The sequence below is a fragment of the Bubalus kerabau genome, chromosome 1 (assembly GCF_029407905.1).
Source record: "Bubalus kerabau isolate K-KA32 ecotype Philippines breed swamp buffalo chromosome 1, PCC_UOA_SB_1v2, whole genome shotgun sequence".
NCBI classification, from domain to species: Eukaryota; Metazoa; Chordata; class Mammalia; order Artiodactyla; family Bovidae; genus Bubalus; species Bubalus kerabau.
Window position 1 is genome coordinate 259,991,040 of NC_073624.1, and position 26,062 is coordinate 260,017,101.

The 26,062-nt window shown below is 39.6% G+C and overlaps 1 protein-coding gene across 1 annotated transcript in view; it reads left to right on the forward strand.

Annotated features, from left to right (window-relative positions):
• ADGRV1 (adhesion G protein-coupled receptor V1) overlaps positions 1-26,062 on the forward strand; it is a 538,620-nt gene that overhangs the window by 238,918 nt on the left and 273,640 nt on the right. The window contains exon 83 of the mRNA XM_055564426.1: positions 2,583-2,683. Within this exon, the coding sequence (XP_055420401.1) occupies positions 2,583-2,683 (101 nt within the window). The remainder of the gene's footprint in view (positions 1-2,582; positions 2,684-26,062) is intronic.

Genomic DNA, 26,062 nt, shown 5'->3' on the forward strand with positions numbered 1-26,062 from the left:
TTCCAATGAAGTCTGTAACTTACATAGTACTAGGGAAAAAAGGTAAATGAAGATTATTCAATTAGTTACATGTTTGTTTTTCTGCCTAGTTGCCAAGGAATCAATCTCTAAGAAACTATTTAGAGATTACTTTGAGGTAATACCTGGAATTGTTATGCTTTATTTTTTAGAATTCCTTTTAGAATTATAATTTTTGTACTATGTAATTTATATATTAAGGAAATTTAAACCAAAAAATAATTGTTAGTTTAAAAAAATCTGGCTTGTAAACTTAAATTTTGTATGCTAAATATAGCTCTTCAATATCAGATGAGAAAATAAAAGGTAAATACTTAGTCTTTAGGAACTCGGTAACCAAAGTATTTATTTCTTTACATCTAAGGTATTCAGTAACTCTCCCAAGGTCAGCTGAGGCTAGGCTGCTTGAGGCTTTTTTTGCTGCCTCTTTTTTTCCTAAATAAAACAAGCACTTAGAGAACATCATACATAGTTACAGGCTATCAAAATCCAGCCCATTTTCCTGCCCCTGGCTTTGAGTCCTGGACTGCCACCAGGCGTCATGCTAGCATTTTTAATTAAAACTTAGTAGACTTAATTAAATATTCTTGATCTGGTCAAGTTTAAGTGTACTAAATTTATATCACGAAATGGGAGTATAATGGAGAATTACCAAGTTAGGGGGAAAGGCTGTGAATAAGCTCTTTTTGGGAACTAGAAAAAACAGTTGATTCAGGAGTATTTTTCCTTTGCCCATCACAAATCCCCTCGCCTCATACCGTTACCATCCACCACGGTAAGCTCACAGAAAAGCAGCCTACATGAAATGAAACTTGCAAGGCCCTGCTTTTAAGTCAGTGTATTACACACACAGACATACACACACACACACTCTCTCTCTCTCTCACACTCAACTTGAACTTTGAGTTTAAGGTGGCTCTGATCCTCATAGAAATGCAAAATGTACATTAGTGAGTTTGGAGCAACAGCTTCAATAGTTTATAAGCTGTCTAAGCAAAGATGCAGTTTCTGGGTATACTGTATACCTTTGTGGGTGGATTTGGGAGGCACCCTCAGGACCTGCACACCTGTCCCAGAACACCTCATGGCAGCCTTCCAAAAAAATGGATTACTCCAGATCTCTTGGCCAAATTTCTAGGCCGAAAGCCTTGACTAATGCAGAGCCTCACTTCCTGTGTGAAACTTTGTCTACCTTTTGCAAACCTAAACATACTGAGAGCTTTTCCCGAAAGGACTTCTGAGAGGCATTTCTGTGCTGACGAGTAGTCACAGACCCCACGCGGGCATTTTGCAGCTGCCCAGTCAACTTATGCCAGCATGTGGTGTATGTTCCATCGCTTCAGAAAAGATAATGAGGAAACAAAATAAATGCAGCTTCTCCCGTTTGCCAGGGGGGGCGTTGATGAATGAGATAATGCGTGCAAAATACAGGGCCGAGCAACGTACACAAGCCAGTTGTTAAGCGTCAGTACTTCCTAGACAAAATAACCCTACAGAGGATGAGAGTGGAGTAAAAGGCTTAAGTGATAAAGCAAATATGTTGCTTTCTGCAGCACATTTAAATTTTTTAAAGTCAGGAAGTCTTTTAAAATATGTATGCATTTAAAACCAAATAGTGGGGACTTCCCTGGCAGTCCAGTGGTTTAGACTTCTCCTTCCAATGCAGGGGGTGTTGGTTCAGTCCCTAGTTGGGGAGCTAAGATCCTGTATCCGTGGCCCAAAATCCAAAACATAAGCAATATTGTAACAAATTCAATAAAGACTTTAAAAATGGTCCACATACAAAATCTTAAACTAATATTAAAATAAATTTATACAAATTGCAAGATAAAAAATTTATGGGTTATTCCTGAGATTCTAATTATCCCCTTGAAGTAGTGTAGGTAGGTGAAGTTCAAGTAGACTCAAAGAAAATAAGAATAATGTTTTTCACACCACTTAGAAACGTAGATATTTAGGTTAAAAGCCATCTTGGTGAGACAGAACACATTTTGTTCCTGGTTTTGGCACCCAGGAGTGTAAGGTTGCTTTTAAAATTCATAATCACCACTTTTGTAATTGCCTAACTATTCTTAGTAGATAAAAGGGGTAATTACCAAACCTGAGTTTTGGTAGCATCAATCCCAATTTTATGCCTGAAAAATTCACCTATTCACCTCCACAAATATATCTATTTAGCCAAGGCACCCATTCTTAGAAAATTTAGATTGGAATTTGATTCTTTTCTTAAGCAGTAATGCTTGGCGGATGGAAACAGAAAACCAAAAGTTTAATGAAATTATTAATCAGCTTAATTTGTGCTTTGTTTTTAGTAGGGAAGTAAACAACTTGATATTTGAAATGTAAAGTTCCCCTTTGGGCTTAATTGAGAAGTGTGAGGATCTTATATTTCTGGTCAAGTGGAGTGGGTTGAAATTGAAACATGAACGTCCCCAGAGATATTGTGCTACGCGACCTTGTATTGTAAGCACAAAGATACGGTGCTTACCTTCTCTGAAGATTTAACCCTGCTCCTGTTTGTTCATGGATGGTAAAACCACACGCGGGCTTTTTTGTTCCTACAGGTCTCTGCCTGGCTGTTCTTTCCCATATCTTCTGTGCCAGGTATTCCATGTTTGCGGCTAGACTTCTGACTCACATGCTGGCAGCCAGCTTAGGCACACAGGTAGGAGAGCGTGGGATTTCCCACTTTCATGCAATGTTCATTTCTTCTTCTGTGATCCTTGAGCTGAGTGTATAAGTAAAATTTAATCTCACCCTAGTTGAAATAAGCTTGCTTAGTTTTGTAGTGGAGAAGGATGAGGAAGGAGACCCGTAAGAGCAAATGAGAGTATCAGGTCTAAGCAGTGTAACATTTTTGAGCTCCTTTATCTCTTCTACAGACAATTACCTTAATATCACCGCTTACAAAGAAAATTGCTGCTGCTTATTAAGAAGCTCATGTTGGCAATTTATACATGTAAATATATTGTAAATGTATATATAATGTTTATATTAAAATTAGCACATTTTAGTTTAATCTGAATAAAATATGCTGTGTTACAGATCCTTTATATGGAGGGCATTAAAATGATACACATTTTTAAGACATCTGGATAATATATTTTGCTTTATTTAGTATTATAGAACACAATTTGGTAGCACTTTCTTTTTTGAAAAGCTGTCTATGGCAGAAGAAATAACGTGAAAAACACTGAGTCATTCATTAGCATGCATTTTAAACCGTATAGTTTTTAAAGCCCAGAAGGCAGATCGAGATGAAATTAAATGCCTTTTCTGTCCGTAAGGTACTCACAGTCTAAAACAGTAGATGTGTGTACAGATAACTCTGATGCAGTGTGGTAAGTGTAAACAGACTGTGTGTGAAGATACGTGAGGACTTAAGTTTTCTGTGAAGGTTAAGAAAGTCTTCCTAGAGGAGGTGATATTTGGGCTGAGCTCAAATGAAAAGTTCCTGCAGCTTCTTGATTAGCAGTGAGTTGGGCATAGACGTAAGTGTAAGTAAACATGATCCCTTCTACTTGAAGGCTGTAATTACAGTTCTGGATTGTAAGAATACACTATATAGTGTTATTATTGAGAGAACTTGGCAATGTTATTTTATAAAATTTCCTCTTTTTCGGATGGTGGGTGCACTTCTAGAGTGCAGAAAATGCTGTTTCCTGATTCTTCGCTAGTGTATGCATGATTCGATTTATGTAAATTTATTGTGCTGTATGCTTAGATTTTGCATGCATTTTAAGATGCTAATGGCATTCTATTGAATTCCAGGCAGAACTTTTGAAAATATTATTAGAAGAGGGGCTGAAACATAAAATGGAAAATTATTTGGAACACTGGCCTTCTCTTGCCTTTTTACTCCCAGGAGTGAAAATGACATGAGCACATTTCATAACGCTCTTTTTTTAGGGGACAATTAACTGCTGAATTCTAAGTAGAAGATCCCAGATTGTGCTTTTAAAGTACCTATGAACTATGAGAGGTAACAGCTGTTACCAAAGAGGGGCTTACATTGAGTTTGACGAGGCTATTTATATTGCCTTGGTAACTATCTTAGCTGTCTGATCTTGCCTTTGCTTCTTGTATTTAAGATCTTAGAAAACCCGCCTTCCATAATTAGCGTTTACTTGGCTGTATTCACCACCCACTCTGGTGATTTTTTGGCAGTAGAGTTTGTACAAGTCTTAATTATAGAACCATAGAATTACAGACAACTCTTCAGTGTCCTAGCAGACAAATTTGCTCATGTCTAGGGATGTGAAAAAGAAGACTCAGGATTTATATCTTGGGATGTTGCCTTCTGATTCACATTGCACTTAACATTAATTTTGGAGAAAGTGGTTAGTCAAATCCATGTTTTTCACTATATTTTTAGAAGAGATAAAACAGTGTGGCATGAAAACCCCGCACTGTTTGACTTGTGACATGGAATAACTAAAAAATAATGTCCGTAGTTTATTTTTGGCAGGAGGATTGTTGATAGGTTTTTGATAGAAAGTTCTCTTTCCTCAAAATGTTTTGCCCATCTACTTTGATTTTTAAATATACTCTCTAAAATAAAGAGAATAATTTTCTCCCTTAAAACCTTTTAGCTAAGCCTTTGAAAATTTCTTAGATTCTCCAAAAATAGAAATGGAACGGACTGTAGGAACTTGGGCCTGCCTTTTCTTTTATGGATTTTAAAATCATGTTTATATCTGTAGTTATAGAATCTTGCCAGTTGCGGGGGTGGGTAGGGGGGTCCAGGTCCTTTCTTAGATCTCTCATTTGGATCTTCTATCAACTTAAGGTTCATATTCTTGTAGAGAAGTTTTAATGGAGAAGGAAATGGCAACCCACTCCAGTGTTCTTACCTGGAGAATCCCATGGACGGAGAAGCCTGGTAGGCTGCAGTCCATGGGGTTGCACAGAGTCGGACACGACTGAAGCGACTTAGCAGCAGCAGCAGCAGCAGAGAAGTCTTAAAAAAATACAATTTGACCTGTTGTTCTTTGGCTAAAAGAATAAAATTTCTCTAGATGGCCTCAAGAGTTTGAGTTGTGAATCTTTTGCAGGCAGGTTTCCAAGACCGTTTGGTTTTAGTCTTTATTTCTGGCCTAAGTTGAATGACTTTTGTGGGAAAGGGCAGAATGGAAATGTCATGGCCTCTGACTTCCCCTCAGGACAGTGTGTAAGTGAGGGAGTCAGTCAGCAGGAAGAGAATGTGAGTCTGTCTCTGCTTCTAGAAATATCAATCTAGAAATATATATTGTATCTAATAGTCTTGCTTTTCAAGGCAAAAGATTCTGCTTTAATCTGGAATTTATGCCATTCAAGCATCTTTGAGAACCACTGACTATAAATTACCAGCAGGTGGCAGTAGACGATTTTTCTTTTCCCCCCAAAACTGGTTTTTGGTCTCTAGCAAAGATGGAATTTGAATCTGCCTGCCAGCGTAGGAGATTCAGGAGATGTGGATTTGATCCCTGGGTCTGGAAGATCTCCTTGGAGTAGGAAATGGCAACCCAGTCCGGTATTCTTGACTAGAAAATTCTATGCACAGAGGAGCCTGGTGGGTTACCTACAGTCCGTGGGGTCACAAGGAGTCGGACATGACCGAGCATACCTAACTGAACTGAAAGATGGATTTTGGTAGAAAACTTGAGACTTTTTTTTCTCAGCACTTCTTTGACTGGGCTAAAGAGTATTCTACTGCAGCTTAGAAAATAGGCATTTGTGATTTTCTACTTCTCCTCTTTTATCTCCTTTGTTCAGAATTGAGCTCATGAGTCTGAAAGGTACTGTGAGAAAGCTTATGCATCACTAACTTGGACTTCCCTGGCCTCCCTGGAGGCTCAGATGGTAAAGAATCTGCCTGCAGCGCAGGAGACTCGGGTTCGATCCCTGGGTCAGGAAGATCCCCTGGAGAAGGTCTTAGCAACCCACTCCAGTATTCTTGCCTGGAGAATCCCATGGACAGAGGAGCCTGATGGGCTACAGTCCATGGGGTCACACAGAGTTGGACATGACTGAGCAACCAATACTTTCTTCTTTACTTACTTTTCAGCTTGGACTATATCTTTCTATCACTTATCATTTATAGTTAAATTCAGGGACATAACATTATTTTCGTTATATTTATGTTGTTATAAGCTTTGAGAAGTGAGTTGTTACAGGAAACTCTGTTTATTGAAGTGTCAGGGAAGTTTTGAGATCCAGTCTGAGTTTTCATTATTGTTTACTTTTAAAGTATGTGCTTTTCCTTCAGTGCCGAGTTAATGTTTCTCGTTCATCTGAAAGAAGGACAAGAAATCGTGAGACCATTATCTTCAAGCTTGAAGGAGAAGAGAGCAAACACATTTTCATGGCATTGGGTGATATTTCTCGGAAAAACATCTAATTATATCTTTGAAATTTTTATCTTAGAATCACATTGCCAGCCCACGTGTGCCCTGATAAGGCTGGTAAACAGCTAGGACAAAGGACAAGTTTGCAGTTCAGGGTTCTCAGTTCTGGGGGTTCTGTCAGGAAAAGCAGTTCTCCAAATCTAAAAAAAGAACAGAAGTTTCCTCATAGAAAACATGACGATAAGATAGAACTGCATTTACTGTGATTAATAAACTTAACCAGGGCAAAATGTTTGAGTCTCCCCCCCCCCCCGATTATTTGTTTTTGTTTGTTTGCATGGCCTAAGCATGGGGGTTTCCCAAGTGGCATGGTGGTAAAGAATCCGCCTGCCAATGCAAGAGACGTGGGTTCGATCTCTGGATCAGGAAGATCCTCTGGAGTAGGAAATGGCAATCCAGTTCAATATTCTTGCCTGGAAAATTCCATGGACAGAGGAACGTGTCAGGCTACAGTCCAGGGAGTTGCAAAGAATCGGACGCGACTGAGCGCGCGCGCGCGCACACACACACACACACACACACACACACACACACACGGCTTAAGCACATTTTTCTGAAGCTGAAAAGCAAATTAGTCTAGAAAAAAATGTGTATAAAAGTACTCTCTGAATTCAGATGATGCCACATATCTGAAAATTTGATTTGAATTATTGGTAGCTGCTTGATGTCTAGGAGTTTTAGCTTGCATAGGCCTTCTCCTTAAGAAGGGACCAGGAAATCACCTTAAAATTCAGAGGACTGTCCTCTGGAATTTAGCAAAAGTTCACTGTCAGTGATATGTACAGTTTTCTCATTCATTCTGTAATGTTTTGAGAGGTCATGTTGCCATGTCATTTTGTTTCCTGGGTGGGATCGTGCTCAGATCTTCCTGCCAGTAAATTCTGCTTTAAACTGCAGTTTATTTTATTTTAGCCTTGAGTAGCTGCATCTTTGAGTCTCAGGATCATTGGCTGTACATGACAGAAGCCAGATGCTTGCTGTGACCTCTTCAATACTGGTTCCTTGTGGCTACTCCAGGGTCTGGTTTCTCTCCTGGCAGCTTGCATTGCTGTGTTGAGACTGTCAGCTCAAGAAGGTCATTGTGTGTGTAGGATCTGGAAACATGTATCTGATAGGCATGTTTTTGTGGATTGAAGCAGGGTCAGATGGCAGTTGTAAAATGTTCATTACTCAGAACAGATTTTTCATTAAATCTGTTTTGGTCAATAGCTTGTTAAGCAGAGTATCCTTTGTTATTTTTGCTTTTGTTATTTAAGAAAAAAGAAATTTAAAAATTTAAGTACAAAAATCAAAATTGAACCTTGCTTTGAGGCCGGGAGCTTGAGAAGCACAAATATTACTATTCAGTATAACATTTATGATCTTATATTAGTGCAGATGTTAAATGGAGTAGGAAAGTGTTTCCTGAAGTTTGATGTAGGCATCTTGTTAAAATTCAAATACTAATTATTAAGTGTGGGTAGGTTTCTGATTTCTGTTTATTGAGGCATTAGGCTAGCTCTATCAGAGAAGAATCTGCCTGCAATGCTGGAGACCCAGGTTATATCCCTGAGTCAGGAAGATCCCCTGGAGAAAGGAGTGGCAACCCACACTCCAGTATTCTTCCCTGGAGAGTTGCATGGACAGAGGAGCCTGGCGGGCTGCAGTCCATGGGGTTGGAAAGAGTCGAGCATGACTTAGTGTGTCTGACTAACACTTTCATTATTTCATTCTGGTTGTTGATGCTGCTACTGCTGTGTTGCTGTTATTGTTATTATTATTACTTAACCCGTAGTATTAACCTGTTTTCTTTACTATAAAATTATTTGTTGAAGAAATTCCACTAATTAAATTTTTGCTATCATTTAAAGTCTCATTGCCTTGAAACCATTTACAAACATTAATGTTTCCTTCCTGAAGAAGAAACTTCTGCTTCTGTTTCCTTCTGGTTTTCTTTTCCTCCCCCCCTGGGTTACTAAGGGGGTTCCCTGGTAGCTCAGTTGGTAAAGAAGCCGCCTGCAGTGCAGGAGACACCAGTTCGATTCCTGGGTCGGGAAGATCCGCTGGAGGAGGGATAGACTATCCCCTTCAGTATTTCTTGGGCTTCCCTTGTGGCTCAGCTGGTAAAGAATCCGCCTGCAGTGTGGGAGACCTGGGTTCCATCTCTGGGTTGGGAAGATCCCCAGGAGGGTTATTAAGATACTCAGACAAAGGAACTCATGTAGGCCTGAGAGTGCAGACCAGGCTTTTATTTTGGTCTTTCTCATAGCATTTCACATTTCCAGAACTTCTCAGTGTTGTTTTTGGACATAAATCACCAGAAGGAAAGTATAACCAGCCCCGTCCCCCATTTCTTTCCTCTGTAGAGCTTGTAAACACTCCTACTTCAATAGTATTGAGTATGTAGGGCTTTTATTTTTGTACAAAAAATTTTCAGGTATTTAACCGTATCTTTCCTTTATGTAGACATTGACTTGGTGAACATGAATAAAGAGCATTCTACACACAGCCATGAATATACATTTGAGTTCAGCTTATTAAACTATTCACTTCTAGTTTAGGTATGCTCATTAATGTGGCCAAGATATCACCACATTCATGATTATGAATACCCATTCAGCCATCCAGTGGTGAAATTAAAACAAAAATTTGAACATCCCCCATCAGAATCATCAATCATCTGTGAACTCACCCGCTTCCACCTCATCTACCCTATGACAGTGTTGAGATTGTGCAGCGGGAAATACCAGGCAAGATATACACACATGAAGCGTGTAAATAACAGTCTGAAAATGACCCTTATGGTAAGAACCAAGCTGTATGTTAGCTGTGGGTGGGGGCCCCAGCTTGAAAAGTCTCCCTGGAGTGAGTAGAATCAGACTCGGTTGTTTAAAAGATGGATGAGATGTGAAGAAACAGGATGTGGCACATTCTAGGCAAGGGAAGACCAGGAATAAAGACCCGAAGGCTATAGCGACCCTGGGAGTCCCACTTAGGAAAGGCCTGCTAGAAAAGCCAGCAACAGGTAAGGTGGTTGCATATTATGTAAAAACTGATGGGAGACAGCGATGGAGTAGTCCAAAAGGGCACAGCATTAAAGGATTAATCTGGCAATTAGAGATTAGATTGAAAATGGATTCAGGCAGGAGAAAATGGAATTCAGGAGATCAGTTTTGAGAGGCAGGGTGGGCAGTTTTGCCATCATCTGGTTATGGTGCATCATGAGCTTGGATAGTGGCAGTGGCAATGAAAATTCAAAGGAAAGAATTGAATGAACACAAACACTCTGTTTTGGACTTCTCTGGTGGTCCAGGGGTTAAGACTCCGCACTCCCAAAGAGAGGGGCATGAGTTTGATTCCTGGTCAGGGAACTAAGATCCTCTATGCTGCTGTTGCTGGCAAAACAACCCCCCCCAAAAAATAAGAAAAACTTGTTTGCTCTATGAAAGTGTTACTGTTTCAGTTTTATATTTAAATCAGTACAAAAGTCACATTGTAAATTTTATCTTATTTAATGTAACAATAAACATTAATATAGTACCTACTGAGCATTAAATGAGGTTGATACTAATACTCTTCCTATTTTACAACCGAAGAGACTGAGGCACGAAGAGTTTTAAGTTATTTGTTCTAGGTCATGTAGTGATACATGAAAGAACTGGAAATGGAACGCAAGCAGCCTTTAACCCTGGGCTTCCCAGGTGGCTCAGTGGTAAAATAATTCGCCTGCCAATGCAGGAGATGCAAGAGATGTGGGTTCAATCCCTGGGTTGGAAAGATCCCCCGGAGAAGGAACTGGCTACCCACTCCAGTATTCTAGCCTGGAAACTTCCATGGACAGAGGAACGTGATGGGCTGTAATCCATGGGGTCACAGAGTTGGACAAGACAGCATGCATGCAGCCTTTAGCTGTTACGTACACCGCCTCATAAGTCATGAATTAATGGGATTTACTCTATCACCAAAAAGGTAGAGAGCCTTTTCTATTAAGTCATTTGACTTACATGGAAAAGACTGAAAGTTTTAATAGATGGAGAGGGACACGTGCAGTTTGGGGCATTAGGGATTTGGAGTTCCTGTAGCACATTTAAGCTAGTGACTTAAACGTTAGCTATGTAGACAAATGTTAACACTAAAGTAGTTCTTTGGTACAGGTTGCAGAGAGAACCTGATTCCAGAATACACATAACTGATGTCACAGGGACTTGCCTTTAAGGCACTGAACTGTGCAAAAAGAGATTTACATGTTTTGCTTTATTCATTCCTTATAACAACCAGATGAGGTGGGCACAAATAGAAAGAATGGGCCTAAGAGAAAATCAGTCACCTGTCTCAACCTTCAGAGCTAGAACGTGGCAGCTGGAACAGTTCAAACTCAAGTCTGTCTGCCTCCAAAACGTCTGTGTTTAAGACCTTGTGCCCTGTGGAATGAGAAGGGTCGTTAGAAGCAGCTAACTAAAAGCACAGTTAAAATTTCTGAGGCCAAAGAAGAAAAAAGATTTCAAATGGGAGGATTTAGGATCGGTGGGAGATTAGTCCTCCAGTTTGGCAAGAGCGGGATCACTGGAAACCTTGGTGAGAGATGATGAATAATAAGACAAGGCTGGGGAGTTCAGTAGGATGGAAGGAAATAGAAGTGCTGTTTCAGGCCACACCTGAGGGAAGTGCGGCCGTGAAAGAAGGGGGCTTTTGGGGCAAAGAAAGTGGAACAGCTCTGGCCCCTCTGATATAAAAAGCTTGCAGCTTTTTAAGGGGAGGGTTTCCTTCTCTCCCATCTGACCGCCCCGGGGCCCATTGGTATTTTTCTTTTCCTGAGATAGAACTTTCTATAGCAGTTTGATGGAACGGTGATAGGAATTAGTAAATTTCTCTCTGGTCCATGTTTTTATTTATGCTTTTTGATTACTTTGAAATTTTTTACTCCTAAGGCAAGTTGACTCCCTCCTCTCCTGCCTAACCTCCTAATTACGTTATATCTAGGAGAAGATGAAAGTCTAGTTTGAGCTCCCCACCCCCATTTCTTGAATCCAAATTTTTTTGATGACCTTATATTTTTGGCATTATTATTATTGAATTTTGCATGAACTTGTAATCCATCATGAAGAAAATTTGTAACTAGTGATTATCAAATAATTTGATAATCCAGTCTTTCAATATAAATGAAAATATTAATATTATGCTTTTCACAGGTATGTGCTTTAAGGGATTAAGTTGATACTGGTCTTTAAAATGGAAGAAAACTTGAATATTGATCAAAGTATTGAATTGCAGAAGAAATAATATATTTTATGTTTGATTTCTAAGAATACATTTTGCTTAAATATCACATATTTTTCTTAAAAATCTTCTAATAATAAAATCTAGCTCTCTTTTTTTTTAGCAAGCCTTCAAAATTCAGCTCAATTGTAAACTCACTTAATTGAAAGTAAGTGGATGCTAAAGAAACAAAAATAGTATCCTGGTCACACTACTGGGAAATTCAAACTTTCCCAAGTGCTGAAGCTGCAAAGCTGCAGAAAGAGTGAGTAATATTCTGAATGAGGCTACAGTGACATTATCATGTTTGCAACATGGCTTCTGTTACTAGGAAAAATTGTGAAGCAAATCCAGACTTTACCAGAAAATACCGGTTTGGAATCTTGTATTACAGCCTCAAAAACATAAACTATCCTTGACTTTTACAAGACTTCATTTGATTTCCCGAAGTAGGGAAACATCAGCGTCTGAGAAAAAAAATGTTTTTATGAATGTTTAATGATAGCTCTAAAGAACTTTAACAAATATGGAGTGTAGGGGGAAGAGTCCCATTTTTGGAATTGAAGGGACAAATGGGGTAATATCCCAGGGCTGCAAGTGAAAAATCTTTGGAAAAATAATAAGAATATATGCCTTGCAGAGTTGTTAAGATAATCAGTCATGTTCAAAAAGCCTGAAGCACAGGGCCTGGGGGGCAAGCAAGGGGCAAAGTCTGAGGGGAAGGTAGTTCCTGCTGTCACACACTGCAGGGTCCCACTGGGTTCTTCTCTGAGTCCAGTGCTCCTAATGCCCATAGGACAACTGAGCCTGCTTTTCTCTGCTGAAGGTTTTCTTAAATCAATAGCAGGGGCAGTGACCATTTTTTCAGCCCCACCCTTTTTATATAATCAGCTCTATCATGCCTGTTACCACACCTCTCACTGTATTATCCCAGAAAGGCTTTTATGCTAGTCTGCAATATCTCTAGACACTGTATTAATTGTGTTTTGTTTTATTGTTCAAATGTGAGTTTTTTTCTCCTAATCTTAAGTATTTTCTAGGTGTTTGTGTCTTTATTGCTTGTATTGAATTGTTAGAACCTTAGGAACTGTAGAGAGACAGATGGACGGATGGATGGATAGATGAATAGATAGATACCTATTTGAAAAAAAAAATAGCTATGTGTGTGTCTGGTTTGACCTTGTGGATGTGCATTTGAAATTTGGAATAAGGATTTATAAAAAATTTTCTTGAAGTATAGTTGATTTGCAGTTTCTGCTATACAGCATAATGACTTGGCTATACATATATATTCTTTTTCATTTTCTTTTCCCTTATGGTTTATCACAGGATGTGGACTATCGTTGGTGGTGTTATACAGTAGGACCTTGTTATTTATTCTTCCTGTATATACTAACTGCATCTGCTAATCACAAACACCTAATCCTTCCCTTCCCCAGCCCCACTTCCCCTTGGCAACAACACGTCTGTTCTGTGTCTCTGAGGCTGTTTCTGTATCATACCTATGTTCGTTTGTGTCGTATTGTAGATTCTGCATGTAAGTGATATCACATGGTATTTGTCTTCCTCTTTTTGACTTACTTTGCTTAGTATGATAGTCTCTAGATCCATCCATGATGCTGCAAATCTGCAAATGTCATTATTTCATTCCTTTTTATGGCTGAGTAATATTCCATTGTGTTATATATACACCATATCTTCTTTACCCATTCATCTCTCAGTCAAGGACCATAGGGTGCATGTATTTTTTCCAGTTGAAGTTTTATCTGGGTATATCCAGCAGTAAGATTGCTTGGTCATATGGCAGCTCTATTTTTTAGTTTTAGGCTTTTGTGGAACCTCTATACTGTTTTCCATAATGGCTATACCAGTTTACACTCCCATCCACAGTTAAGAGGATTCCCTTTTCTTCACACCTTCTCCAAGATTTCTTATTTGTAGACTTTTAAATGATGGCCCTCTTGACTGGTGTGAGGCAGTACTCTTTGTAGTTTTGATTTGTTTGCTAGTGATTAGCAATGATGAGCATCTTTTCATGTACCTCTCGCCATCTGTACATCTCCTTTGGAGAACTGTCTTCAGATCTTCTGCCCATTTTTTCAGTTGGGTTTTTTTTTGTTTTTTTTTTGATATTGAGTTGTGGAATGTTTGTATATTTTGGAAATTAAGCCCTTCTCAGTTACATTATTTGCAGATATTTTCATGTCTGTAGGTTTTTTTTTCTTTTGTTTATGGTTTCCTTTGCTCTACAGAAGCTTGTAAGTTTGATCAGTTCCCATTTGCTTATTTTTGTTTTTATTTCTCTTGAGAATACACGTATTTTTTTTAAACATAGAAACACTATTTAATGATATAGTACTGCTAAGGACTACCATAAGCACTTGATCTGCGTGGTTCCATGCAGTCCTTAAAACACTCTCTGGAACCATCAGTATTATTAGGATTGCCTCTGCATTGCACATGAGAAATCTGAGACCCCAAACAGTTACATTACTTGTCCTAGGTCCATGGCCCCATCTCTATCCGCAAAGGACACCTCAGAACCCATCAGCGGTGCTTTTCCCTCCTCTTTCACAGCACATAGTATGTTCCCCTGCAGACATGAAAAAAAAAAAAGAATAGCCTTGTTAAGATAGAATTCACATGCCGTATATTTCACCCATTGAAAGTGTATAATTCAGTGGCTTTCAGTATATTCACAGAATTGTGCACCCACTTCCACAGTTTTATTTTTGTAGTTTTTATGGAGGTATAGTTAACATTTATTCATGTACTGATCTTGTTCGTAGGTATCTCTTTAATCTTTATAGCTTCTTGACATCTTGCTTCCTTTAGTGGATCTTTTCAATGAGTGGCCCTCACCGAATTGGTTTCTGCATTTCCATACACATCTGTAAGTCCCAGGAAGTTGTGCCTGAGTTTCAGCTGCTTGCTCTGTCAACAGTGTCTTATATGTAATTGTCTATCTGCCTAACTGAGCTTTAAGTTTCTGAGCAAAGAGATTATTCTTTTTTTTACATTATATACTATTCCCAAAAGGTATATAAGAGGGCCAGCAGTTACCCAAGTAAAGTAGCCTTTTCTTTCAGGTTGTGAGTCGTGTGAGTTTAGAACCATCCTTCTGGCAGAGTCTGGTTTGGGAGCATCTTCCAAGAACATGGGCTCTGTGTTCTGCCAGGAATGAAGAGGAATTTGGTTTCAGGCACTCTGTTTTAGTTGTCAAGGTGAATGTTAGTTCTAAGGGTGGGTGTTACTGCCAAATAGAAACATTTACATGCCACGTATCAACAACCAAGTGCATTTCCGAAGATAGCGTGTGCAAGTGCTTTCGTGGGTTTGGCCTGGAAACAGAGAAATTCTGCTGCCATCCCAGAGCTCCCCTCTCAGCCCCACCTCATCCCAGAATATGCCCTCACTCCTCTGGAATACAGAAATCAAAGCCGAGTGAAAGTCAACTTCTAAAATGATATTCTCATTTTTTGCATTTTTTAAAGTTCTATTGGTATGAATATTCCCCTTCAAAAACATGTATAGTATTAACCGTATTTGGGGATTTAAATGCATTGTATCTCTCTGCTTCCAGAAGACATCTCAGTTGTATCCTCTTCTGACAGTCTTTACCTTTTTCATGCTCATCTCTTTTTTATAGTAACAGCCAAGTTATTGGGTTGGCCAAAAAGTTCGTTCAGATTTTTTCATGATGAAACGTTTATTACCCACGACTTTACTCTGGCCCCTTTCTTTATAATCTATTTTTTTCTCAGCAGCCAGAATAGTGCTGTTAAAGACTAAATCAGCTCAAGTCCTCTCCCACCTAAAATCCTTCAGTGACTTCCTACTGGAAATAAGAAACTTCTGACCTGCATCCAACAGGCCACGAGGCTCATCAACTGCCTGGATCGCTCTTATCTCCTCCCATCTCCACCCGTTCACCCAGCACCAGGGACAGTGGACTCTTCTCAGGTCATTAAATGTGCCACTTCCTTTTTATCCGGGTCCTGGGTTCCAGTTGATCTCTAAGCCTGGAAAGTTCTGCACTACTGCTTTGCTCATTCATATATTTATTCATCCATCCTTCATTCACATATTATCAGCTCACACGTTGTCACTTCCGAACAGCCTCCCTGAGTGGCCCTCCCACCCCACAATATCTCATCATCATTATGTGTACTTCATGCCGTATATCCGTATCTGAATTCTCTTGTTCATTTACTGTATTCATTCCTCTCCTCGCTCCCTACTTCCTGCCTCCTAAAACATAAACTCTATTAGACCAGGACTCCCTGTGCTGTGTTTCTAGCAGCCATAAAAAAAACTTTTGGGATCATATTAGATTTCTAACAAAAACTATTTAATGTAGTAAGCAATGAGATGGAAGGAAATTGTAGTCTTGCTCCTACTGAACATCTTCAGTTTAAACGTAACCCACTGCCATTTTCTCATGAAAATAAACTTCCCATATTCTCAATCCCTTAAAGAAAAACCAGAATATTTAAAAATAGATTATTCGTGTTCTTGAAGAACTGTAATGTTCTAGTGAGCTACAACTTAGAAAAAAATTACGTTATAAGTCTTGGTTTATAATTTAAGTATGTTCAATTCAAGATTAGTTTTTCCACACAAGTAGTTATAACGAGACATTAAGATCCCAAACCAGCTACTGAAACCCTTTAACTCTTTATCCGACTATTATGGATTCTAATAGTAACTTTTCTTCATGTATAAACACATTCTGATTTCTGTCTGGGAACTTCAAGAAAATCCTTGCTGCTTCCACAGCCTCTGGTACCTGGTTTGCCGTCCTTCAGAAGTCCATAGAGGAACTTCCCTGGCGGTCCGGTGGCTAAGACTCTGTGCTCCCAAAGCAGGGGGTTCAGGTTTTATTCCTGATTGGGGAACTGGATCCCATATCAATAATGAAGAGCAAAGATCTTATGTGCTGCAAATAAGACACAGCACAGCCAAATAAATAAAAATAATTTTTTTTTAAGTCCGTAGAAGCTGACCTGAGGGTTCAGAATGGGGTAGGGAGAGGAGAGAGGAGCTCAGGGGGAGAGGAGCTCCAGGGGAGAGGCAGATTTCTTGAGCCCCGCTTCCTGAATTTGGATAAATGCTTCTGTACATGAGTTGGATAGCAAATCTGAAGGGTTTCTAGAGCTTGTGGACATCGTGTTAAGATAGAGATTTGGTTCATAAAGCAGAGTAGCTTTATTAACTTCTTATTGACAAGCAAGGTTAGAGATGAGAGAAGTACCACTGGAATACACAGAATAAGTTTTTCTGTACTCTGTAATAAAATCGCTGTATCACATAGGAATAACATTTTGTGTTGAGTGTAGACACTCAGGAGAGATAGTAACCAATTATAATAGCTGCTTCTAATAAATAGTTCACTAATAAGTGTCTGTAAGTGCCAAAGTAATTAAAATGGGCCACTAAAAATAAGGATGTAAGTATCAAGGTTGTCACATTGGATAGTGTGTTGAAATTAGGGCTTTGATGAAATAACCCAACACACTGTGATATGTCTAGATATAACGAACAATCCTGCCTTGTTTAGGTCATGTTTTTAATCATTATGAAACCACTGTTAGTTTCTGAGCTTATTGCACATACGTGATACCACATCCCCAAAGCCTTTGAATCTATGCGTAACGGAAAGCATTCATTTCTATGCCTGGTATTACAAGTGGGTTAATTTGATATAGCAATCACAAAACCCCATTCTGTTCCTCCAGAAATTTTTAAAAAATTAGAGCCTTTGCCTTTACAGAGTATGGTTTTGTACCTCGGAAATCTTTAGATAAAAATGTGAAAGTATTGGTTAAATATCTTTGCCTCTTTGAATCTGCCTAGAGAAGTGTTCAATAAATATTTGTTTTACCAGGGCAATATAAGCATGTTAAATTATATAAATAGAGGCGTATAGGTATTGCTTACACAGTTTCTTTATTCCACAGCGGTACAAAGGCCGGAGGCGTTTAAGAGATTAACCCCAGGAAGACAGAGTGGCAAGAGTTCCGCTGTCAGCTCAGGTCATGGTCATAGCTCAGGTCATGGTCACGACTGCTGTTAACTCACTGGGTGCTTGTGGCACTCCATAAACCCGGTCTTATGTTGTACAAACCGTCCATACTTGAGCAACTCGCAACTCTTAGGATTAGGGATTGCTCTTTGAAAATGTTTGTCAGGGTTAATTATTGAAGGCTCTTGTATGAATGTAGAGGAGTCAAATGAGGGCAGGTGGGTCTATCTACTGCCTCTTGTTTGAGTCTAAGTCAGAGCAGCAGAAAAAATATATTTATTCTCTAGGTAGCCAAAAGAAAAGGGCCTTTCCTGAAGTTTTTGTGGAAACCCAATTTAAATTTATCTCCTTGTGTATATATAAACCACCTTTCATTGTTCACATTTTGCAAGCGTTTAATGTCATATGTAACATTCAGCTCTTTACTACAAAAGGCAGACATAAATGAGATGTACTTTAGACACTGGAGCATTTATAGTCTTCTACACTGGGGAATAAACATGTAAATAAACGAATGCAGTAGAGTGTGGTAGGCGTATGATTGTAGTCTGTGCAGCATACAGTGGGAAACCAAAAAAGGGGAGTTATTAAATCTTTCCAGAGTGAGGAGTGGGGTCAGGAGAATCTTTATAAGATGAGAGTACTAAAGCTGTTTTGAAAGATAGAAGTCTTTACCAGGAGGAATCTACATATAATTAAAATACAGACATTAGTAAAGGCAGAGGAATGGGCTGTGTCTGGCAGGATTGCAAAAAGTATTGCTCTACATTGCATGCTATTTATTTTGCAAGGCTTTAGGGGTGGATCAACTAGTTAAGGGTTGATGGTGAGAAAAGAAGAATGACTTCTGCTGCAGACCTGGAAGACATGGAGAATAGTCTCCAGAGCAGAGCAGAACTGATACTTGGGGAAGGAGCAGGAAGCAAGAATTTTATATAGGTTTTTCTAGGATACAGTTTGTATGCCAGAGATATATGTCTGTGTCTCGTGAGAGTTTTTCTTAGAAATGTGTTGACTAGTCTAACCAGAAAAAGGCTAACACATCCAATTCTGTACCACTGCTTATAAAAAAAAAAATGAAAAGTCTCTACTCTATAAAGTATCAATAAAAGTTCATTTTATTCTTTTATTAATGCATGAGGTAATACCTCCGGAGAAGGTAATGGCAACCCATTCCAGTACTCTTACCTGGAAAATCCCATGGACGGAGGGGTCTGGTAGGCTGCAGTCCATGGGGTCACTAAGAGTCGGATACGACTGAGCAACTTCACTTTCACTTTTCACTTTCATGCATTGGAGAAGGAAATGGCAACCCACTCCAGTGTTATTGCCTGGAGAATCCCAGGGACGGGGAGCCTGGTGGGCTGCTGTCTATGGGGTCGCACAGAGTCGGATACGACTGAAGCAACTTAGCAGCAGCAGCATTATGCATGGACATAGAAAGCTACTTCATATTTTAAAGAATAATTCCTCAAAACAACCCTGATGAACTTTTTGTTGTTAGTTTTAGTTAAAAAATAGGAAAAAGCTGATCAGGTATAAAGTATTTTTCAGTGTAATTTCATATATAGTCTACAATCGTATGTTAAAGACCCATAAAGGCATAAGTCTCTCTCTCTCTCTCTATATATATATAGATATCTCACAATATTTAAAATCAGATCAGTGGTCATGTATGGATGCGAGAGTTGGATTGTGAAGAAAGCTGAGCTCCGAAGAATTGATGCTTTTGAACTGTGGTGTTGGAGAAGACTCTTGAGAGTCCTTTGGACTGCAAGGAGATCCAACCAGTCCATTATAAAGGAGATCAACCCTGGGTGTTCTTTAGAAGGAATGATGCTAAAGCTGAAACTCCAGTACTTTGGCCACCTCAGGCAAAGAGTTGACTCATTGGAAAAGACTCTGATGCTGGGAGGGATTGGGGGCAGGAGTAGAAGGGGACGACAGAGGATGAGATGGCTGGATGGCATCACTGACTCGATGGACGTGAGTCTGAGTGAACTCCGGGAGTTGGTGATGGACAGGGAGACCTGGCGTGCTGCAATTCATGGGGTTGCAAAGAGTCGGACACGACTGAGCGACTGAACTGAACTAAGTGAAACATATTTATACAGGCTTCCCAGATGAAGTTAGTGCTAAAGAACCCACATGCCAGTGCAGGAGACTTAAGAGATACTGGTTTGATCCCTGGGTCGGGAAGATTCCCTGGAGGAGGGCATAGCAACTCACACCAGTATTCTTGCCTGGAGAATCCCTCAAACAGAGGAGCCTGGTGGGCTACAGTCCGTGGGGTTGCCAAGAGTCAGACACGACTGAATTGATTTAGCACACACACACAAATGTTTCAATACAGCACTACGTTTGCCCTTTAAGTAAGTCCTAAGGACAGAATTCTCCCCCCTCCCCCCCAAAAAAAACTCCAGAGGAATTATGGTAACTTTAACGGTATAATGATAGGAAATATATCCTGTGCGTTTTTTTTTCCATGGTACTACTCTTTGTGAATTTACTATTGAATTCATATTCTTGGGGTAAAGATAGAATTCAAAGCACAGAGAAAGGCAGCAAAAATACCCCAGGAAAGGATTTGTGGTGTCGTTTAAAATTCAGTGTGTGTAACTTTTTTCTAAGTTATTAATAGGCTTGGGAACAACAATATAAGCCATTTTTCCTAAATAGAAGCTAGTCTGAGAGAATAGACTTCCGTCCGAAGTGGCCGCTGTTAGGGAGAGGGGAAGCTGAATTCAAACAGTTTTGTGAGAAACTGGAAAAGAGGAAGCAATTCAGCTTCCCAATCGGTCCCTGATATTTGATTTACTCTCTTTGGAGTTTACAAGTAGCTGCCAAGTTACGTATAACGCACACTGACTAATCCTGGGAGGCCTCTCCCAGTTGATGTCTGCGTCAGTGGTGGTCATGAGAGAGGAAGCAACTTGGGGAAAAGATTGTTTACCACTTTGGTTTGACATGAAATTAGAAGATTAAAGTGAGTGGTTTAAGACACCCTGGAATACTGTTTTGTATAAATTTAAAAGATCTACTTAGGATCTAGTCCTAAATGTTAATTAGAATCTCCTTCTTTTTTTCTTTTTTTTAAGGATTTTTCAATGTGGACCATTTTTAAACTCAGGCTCCCATTGTGGCTTACCTGCAATACGGGAGACTTGGGTTCGATCCCTGGGTTGGGACGATCCCCCAGAGAAGGGAATGACTACCCACTCCAGTGTTCTGGCCTGGAGAATTCCATGACTGTAGAGTCCATGGGGTTGCAAAGAGTCGGACACTACTGAGCAACTTGCACACTTTCACATTTTTAAAGTCTATATATTGAATTCATTACAGTTCTGCTTCTGTTTTATATTATGGCTTTTTGGCTGCCAGGCATGTGGGAAATCTTTAGCTCCCTGACCAGGGATCGAACCCATAACCCTTGCATTGGAAGGTGATGTCTTAATCGCTGGACCACCAGGGAAGTCCCCGAGATCTCATTCTTCAGAGTACCTTTTTACCATTTCATTGGGAGGGTAATTATAAAAAGTCAAAGACATAACTTTTCATAAATACCTCTTATCTTTAGAGTGATTATAAATTCTGCATGAAATTTAGCAGATAATCAGACTGGTTAACAAACCCCCAAGTAGTCACAACTGTGTCTTCAAGAAGGTTATAACCTAAGAAAAGCTGGGGCCATTTGTACAGATATGGAACCAGAGAAAGTAAGGAAAGCCTGAAATCAGCTACATGTGGTGTATGGCTCTCACACATTCTTTACACTTTTCCCTGCTTACACATGATAATTTACTTGATGGGGAGGACTCAAACCACTTTTGTTTATTTGCATCTCTTTCTGCGGAAAGACTGGAACAAATGGGAAAAGAAACCATTGACCAGCTGCGTGTGAGTAATTCTTTCCCTGGAATAAGCCTACCTCAGCTTTCCGGGGGAGGATGGCTTGGGGAAGGTGTTGTAGAAACAAGGTCACAGACCCAGACAGGTTTGAAAGGAGGCTTTTGCCTCTGTTCACCCCGTCTGCAAGCAGGCGGAAGGCAAGGGAGCACCCAGCAGCAAAAGCAGAGTAAAACCTACACATTCACTTGCAGGGTTCACACACGACTCAGGAGTAAAACCTAAGATTCTCTACCCCTACTCTCTCTCCAGAAGTCACTGTGAGAGCTACAGGAAAGATGAGTCTTATGCCTACAAGTAAACACACTTCACACGTACATCGGAAGTGAGGTCCAAGTGCACATTTTGAAAACAAGTATCGCTGAACAAGATGAGATATAAATTTGAAAGGAGATTTGCAAAGAAAAGAACTAAAGGTTTTCATTCAGATAAATAAATAAGGCATCATATTGTGGGAGTAAAACAGTTAAGGTATTTTGTTAGCTTTGTCGTTGTTCAGTCGCTCAGTTGATCTGACTCTTTGCGACCCTATGGACTGCAGCGCACCAGGCTTCCCCGTCCTTCACTGTCTCATGGAGTTTGCTCAGATTCATGTTTATTGAGTCAGTGATGGCCATCCGACCATCTCATCCTCCGCCACCCGCTTCGCTTCAATCTTTCCCAGCATCAGGGTATTTTCCAATAAATAAAGCCTTTTAAGAGCCAGTTTCTGGATTTTTTTCCAATTGTATTTATATACCTTCTGGAGAGGTGATGACATTGTTAATAATATTCTTTTTAAGCTCCTGTTATAATTCAGAAATTTTAACGATGGCTACTTCATTCTGTTCTCAAAGTAGTGAACTTGGTAGGCATTGTTGTCTTTATTTTATAGCTAAGACTTAGAGTCTCACAGAATGTAATTAAATTTGCCCAACATGCCGCAACTACAAAGCAGGACTAAGATTTGAATCCATGTGTGTCTGATTGTCTTCAATCCACTGAACTACCCACAAGCGTGTCTGCACGTGTATGTCACAGGTACGTGAATGTGTGTCAGATAGAGTGGCGCTTTTCCCTTTTCTGTGAAATTGCTGAATTCTTTAGCCAGATAGATGAAATTGAAACAGTCAGAGTTGGAAGGTGACTCTTAGTGAGAAGAAAGCCTTTTGAGTAAAGAAAGCAGCATGGATAAAACCTTGGGTTTAAGAAAGTACCGCTAAGCTAAGTCGCTTCAGTCGTGTCCGACTCTGTGTGACCCCATAGACGGCAGCCCACCAGGCTTCCCCGTCCCTGGGATTCTCCAGGCAAGAACACTGGAGTGGGTTGCCATTTCCTTCTCCAACGCATGAAAGGGAAAAGTGAAAGTGAAGTCGCTCAGTTGTGTCCGACTCTTAGCGACCCCATGGACTGCAGCCTACCAGGCTCCTCCATCCATGGGATTCTCCAGGCAAGAGTACTGGAGTGGGGTGCCATTGCCTTCTCTGAGGAAAGTACAGGATGTGTTTTTAAAATCCCTACCCAGAGTAGGACATTGTGACTGACATGCCTCATTTTTGAATGAGAGTGTCAAGGGAAAAGCTTGGAAAGTCAGATCCAGATAAGCTTATGAGAGACCTTGACATCTCAGTTTGAGAAGCTGAGGCTTTACTTTGCAGACATTGGAATTGGTCAGAGAAATTACACAATCAGAAGGTCCGTCCCAGAGCCATCTCTCGACTCAGCTTGCTTGGGCATATGGAATTACTAACTTAGGCAGTTCCTCAGCTGTTGACAGCAGCAGCAGCATCCCAATATGTCAGTTTTCTGGAGACTGTTGTTGCTGTTAAGATATGGTAATAATCTCAAGTTTCCCATTCCTTTGTAGTGTCTTATCCTTATAAGTGAGTTTGCACTGAAAAGTGGACAGAGTTTAGCAGTGACCTTTTCTGATCAGTGACTGCTCTTATAAACCCCATGCTTCTGTGTGGCCCTGCAGAGTTCTGACATCCCTGCTATGACTCTTTCAGTTCAGTCCAGTCACTCAGTCGTGTCCAACTCTTTGCAACCCCATGAACCGCAGCACGCCAGGCCTCCCTGACCATCACCAACTCCTGGAGTTCACCCAAACTCATGTCTGTTGAGTCGGTGTTGCCATCCAACCATCTCATCCTCTGTCGTCCCCTTCTCCTCCTGCCCTCAACCTTTCCCAGCTTCAGGATCTTTTCAAATGAGTCAGCTCTTCGCATCAGGTGGCCAAAGTATTGGAGTTTCAGCTTCAGCATCAGTCCTTCCAGTGAACACCCAGGACTGATTCCTCTAGGATGGACTGGTTGGATCTCCTTGCAGTCCAAGGGACTCTCAAGAATCTTCTCCAACACCACAGTTCAAAAGCATCAATTCTTCGGTGCTCAGCTTTCTTTATAGTCACTCTTTGGGGAAACTTAAAACTCTGCTTGGTGATGTTCTCATCATATCTGGATGATGTCTGGTGCTGCTTGTTTGCCAACTCGGACTCTGAGGGTGAATACCAATGTGAGAAATTTTATTGTACATTTCATCCCTAGTTGGTAATTGATGGAATATAGAATCCCAGGTACGGCAGAGCCTGGTGGGCTGCCGTCTATGGGGTTGCACAGAGTTGGACACAACTGAAGCGACTTAGCAGCAGCAGCAGCAGCAGCATTGTATTTCTTGGATTCTACCTCAGTGCATTGCCAAGAAACTGCTGGATTCCACCTGTGCAATTTGTTAAAAGAAATTAAATGATGTCTTCCAGGAAGAGTTCACATTTGCTCATTATTTCTGGCTTAAGTTTAGGAGAAAGAATAAAAATTAGTTAAGACCAGAGCACCCAAAACAGTGTTGCCGGAAATTATGACCCTGTTACTTTGACATTTTGTGTGTATGTAGCAAAGGGGTCCAATTATTGGGCTGCTAATAATATTATTTAAGAACTCATTAAATGTGCTACCATTTAATAGACTTGGTCTGATCACAAACCTTCATTAAAAGTCTTAGAAAATTGTTATTAAATCTTGTATTTTTCCATAAAAGTCACATCATTGGATAACTCGTGAGAGATGGACTTTGGCCTGTGAGTCACAGGAAAGGACAAAGATTGGGTATTGTGTTTGAAGGATGCTCAAAATTTGTAGTGTTTCATAGATGTCCCTGTAGTATTAATGCAAAAGTTTGAAAATAAATCTGGAAAATGCTTAGTGATTGGAAAGAAGAGATACCAAGAATAAGATTTGTAGATTTCATCATTAACATTTGACTACAAGTTAACTTTTACTAAGGATGAAGTCAATGGAAAAATGTCTAAAATTCACTTTTAAGAGAAAATTCCAGATTTTCTCATAGGGGTAAAGCCATTATCTCTTCCATTCGTATATTCACCTCCAAACAAAAAGCTATTTCTGGGTTTTAAAATGGAATATTTTGATTTAGGGTAATTATTTTAAAAGAAATACTTTTCTCATTTCTGAAAGCAGTTTTTCAAAACTTCATTGCTTCTCTGTGTGTCTTTCTCATTCATTTTGGAGGTGAAGATAGGAAATAATAATGAACACTCCCCTGAAAAGTAGATATTTTAATCTCTTTTAAATCCCCATTTTACAGATGTAGAGACAGACTTTCCCATAGTCACCTGCCTGAGTAGCTGAGGAAGCTGTGACTATAACTTGTATCAGGCTCATTTCAAAACCTGTTTGTTTGTTTTTTTTTTTCCTATTACACATATACCTGTCTATATATTTTTAATGACTGACTTTTAAAAACTTCTGTTCTATTTCTTGTTTAATACGTTCAAGAAAGCTATTGTTCTGGATGGGAAAACACCTCCTATGCCCAGACAGGCCTTTGGATGCACTCACCACTTACCTGTTCAGACATGATAAATTGCTCACTGCATTTGCATTTCAAGCTAGAAAATATATACCTTTTATTTTTCTAAGGGGCTTGTATATATGGATTAAGTCCATACAAGATAAGAGACAACATCCAAAAATACATAGATCTTTTTAAGTAATAAGTACATAATAAATATATAGCAAACAAGTAATTTTTAACAAGAATAGAAATGGTATTTCGAAATTCTAAAATAGTCTATCAGGGTCCTTAATATTGTGTTGAATTAAAAAGTCTTACTTTAAAAAGTGTCTTGACCATATTATATATTACTCTATTCGTAATTAGAGTCTGTAAATTAAGGAGTTTTTTTCTAATAATATTTCTATGAAAATAGCGATGCAGCAAAAAAGAATGCCATCTTTACTTTGAAAGTTCAAACTTTGAACAGTTATTGGATATGTCCTTAAAACTACTGTTTGCCTTAATTATCTCTGAATTGATTTAGTTTAACAATATGATTTTAAAGAATCATTTTTCTTTCTAAAAAATTTTTCAAATGAATCCTAATAGATTTGAAGTGATGGAGATATTACATATTCGTCTCTGGGAATCAGAAGGAAGGTCATATCTTGCTCTGTCTTCTAGAATAGCTGCATAGTAGCTCAGGCCTAGAAGAAGA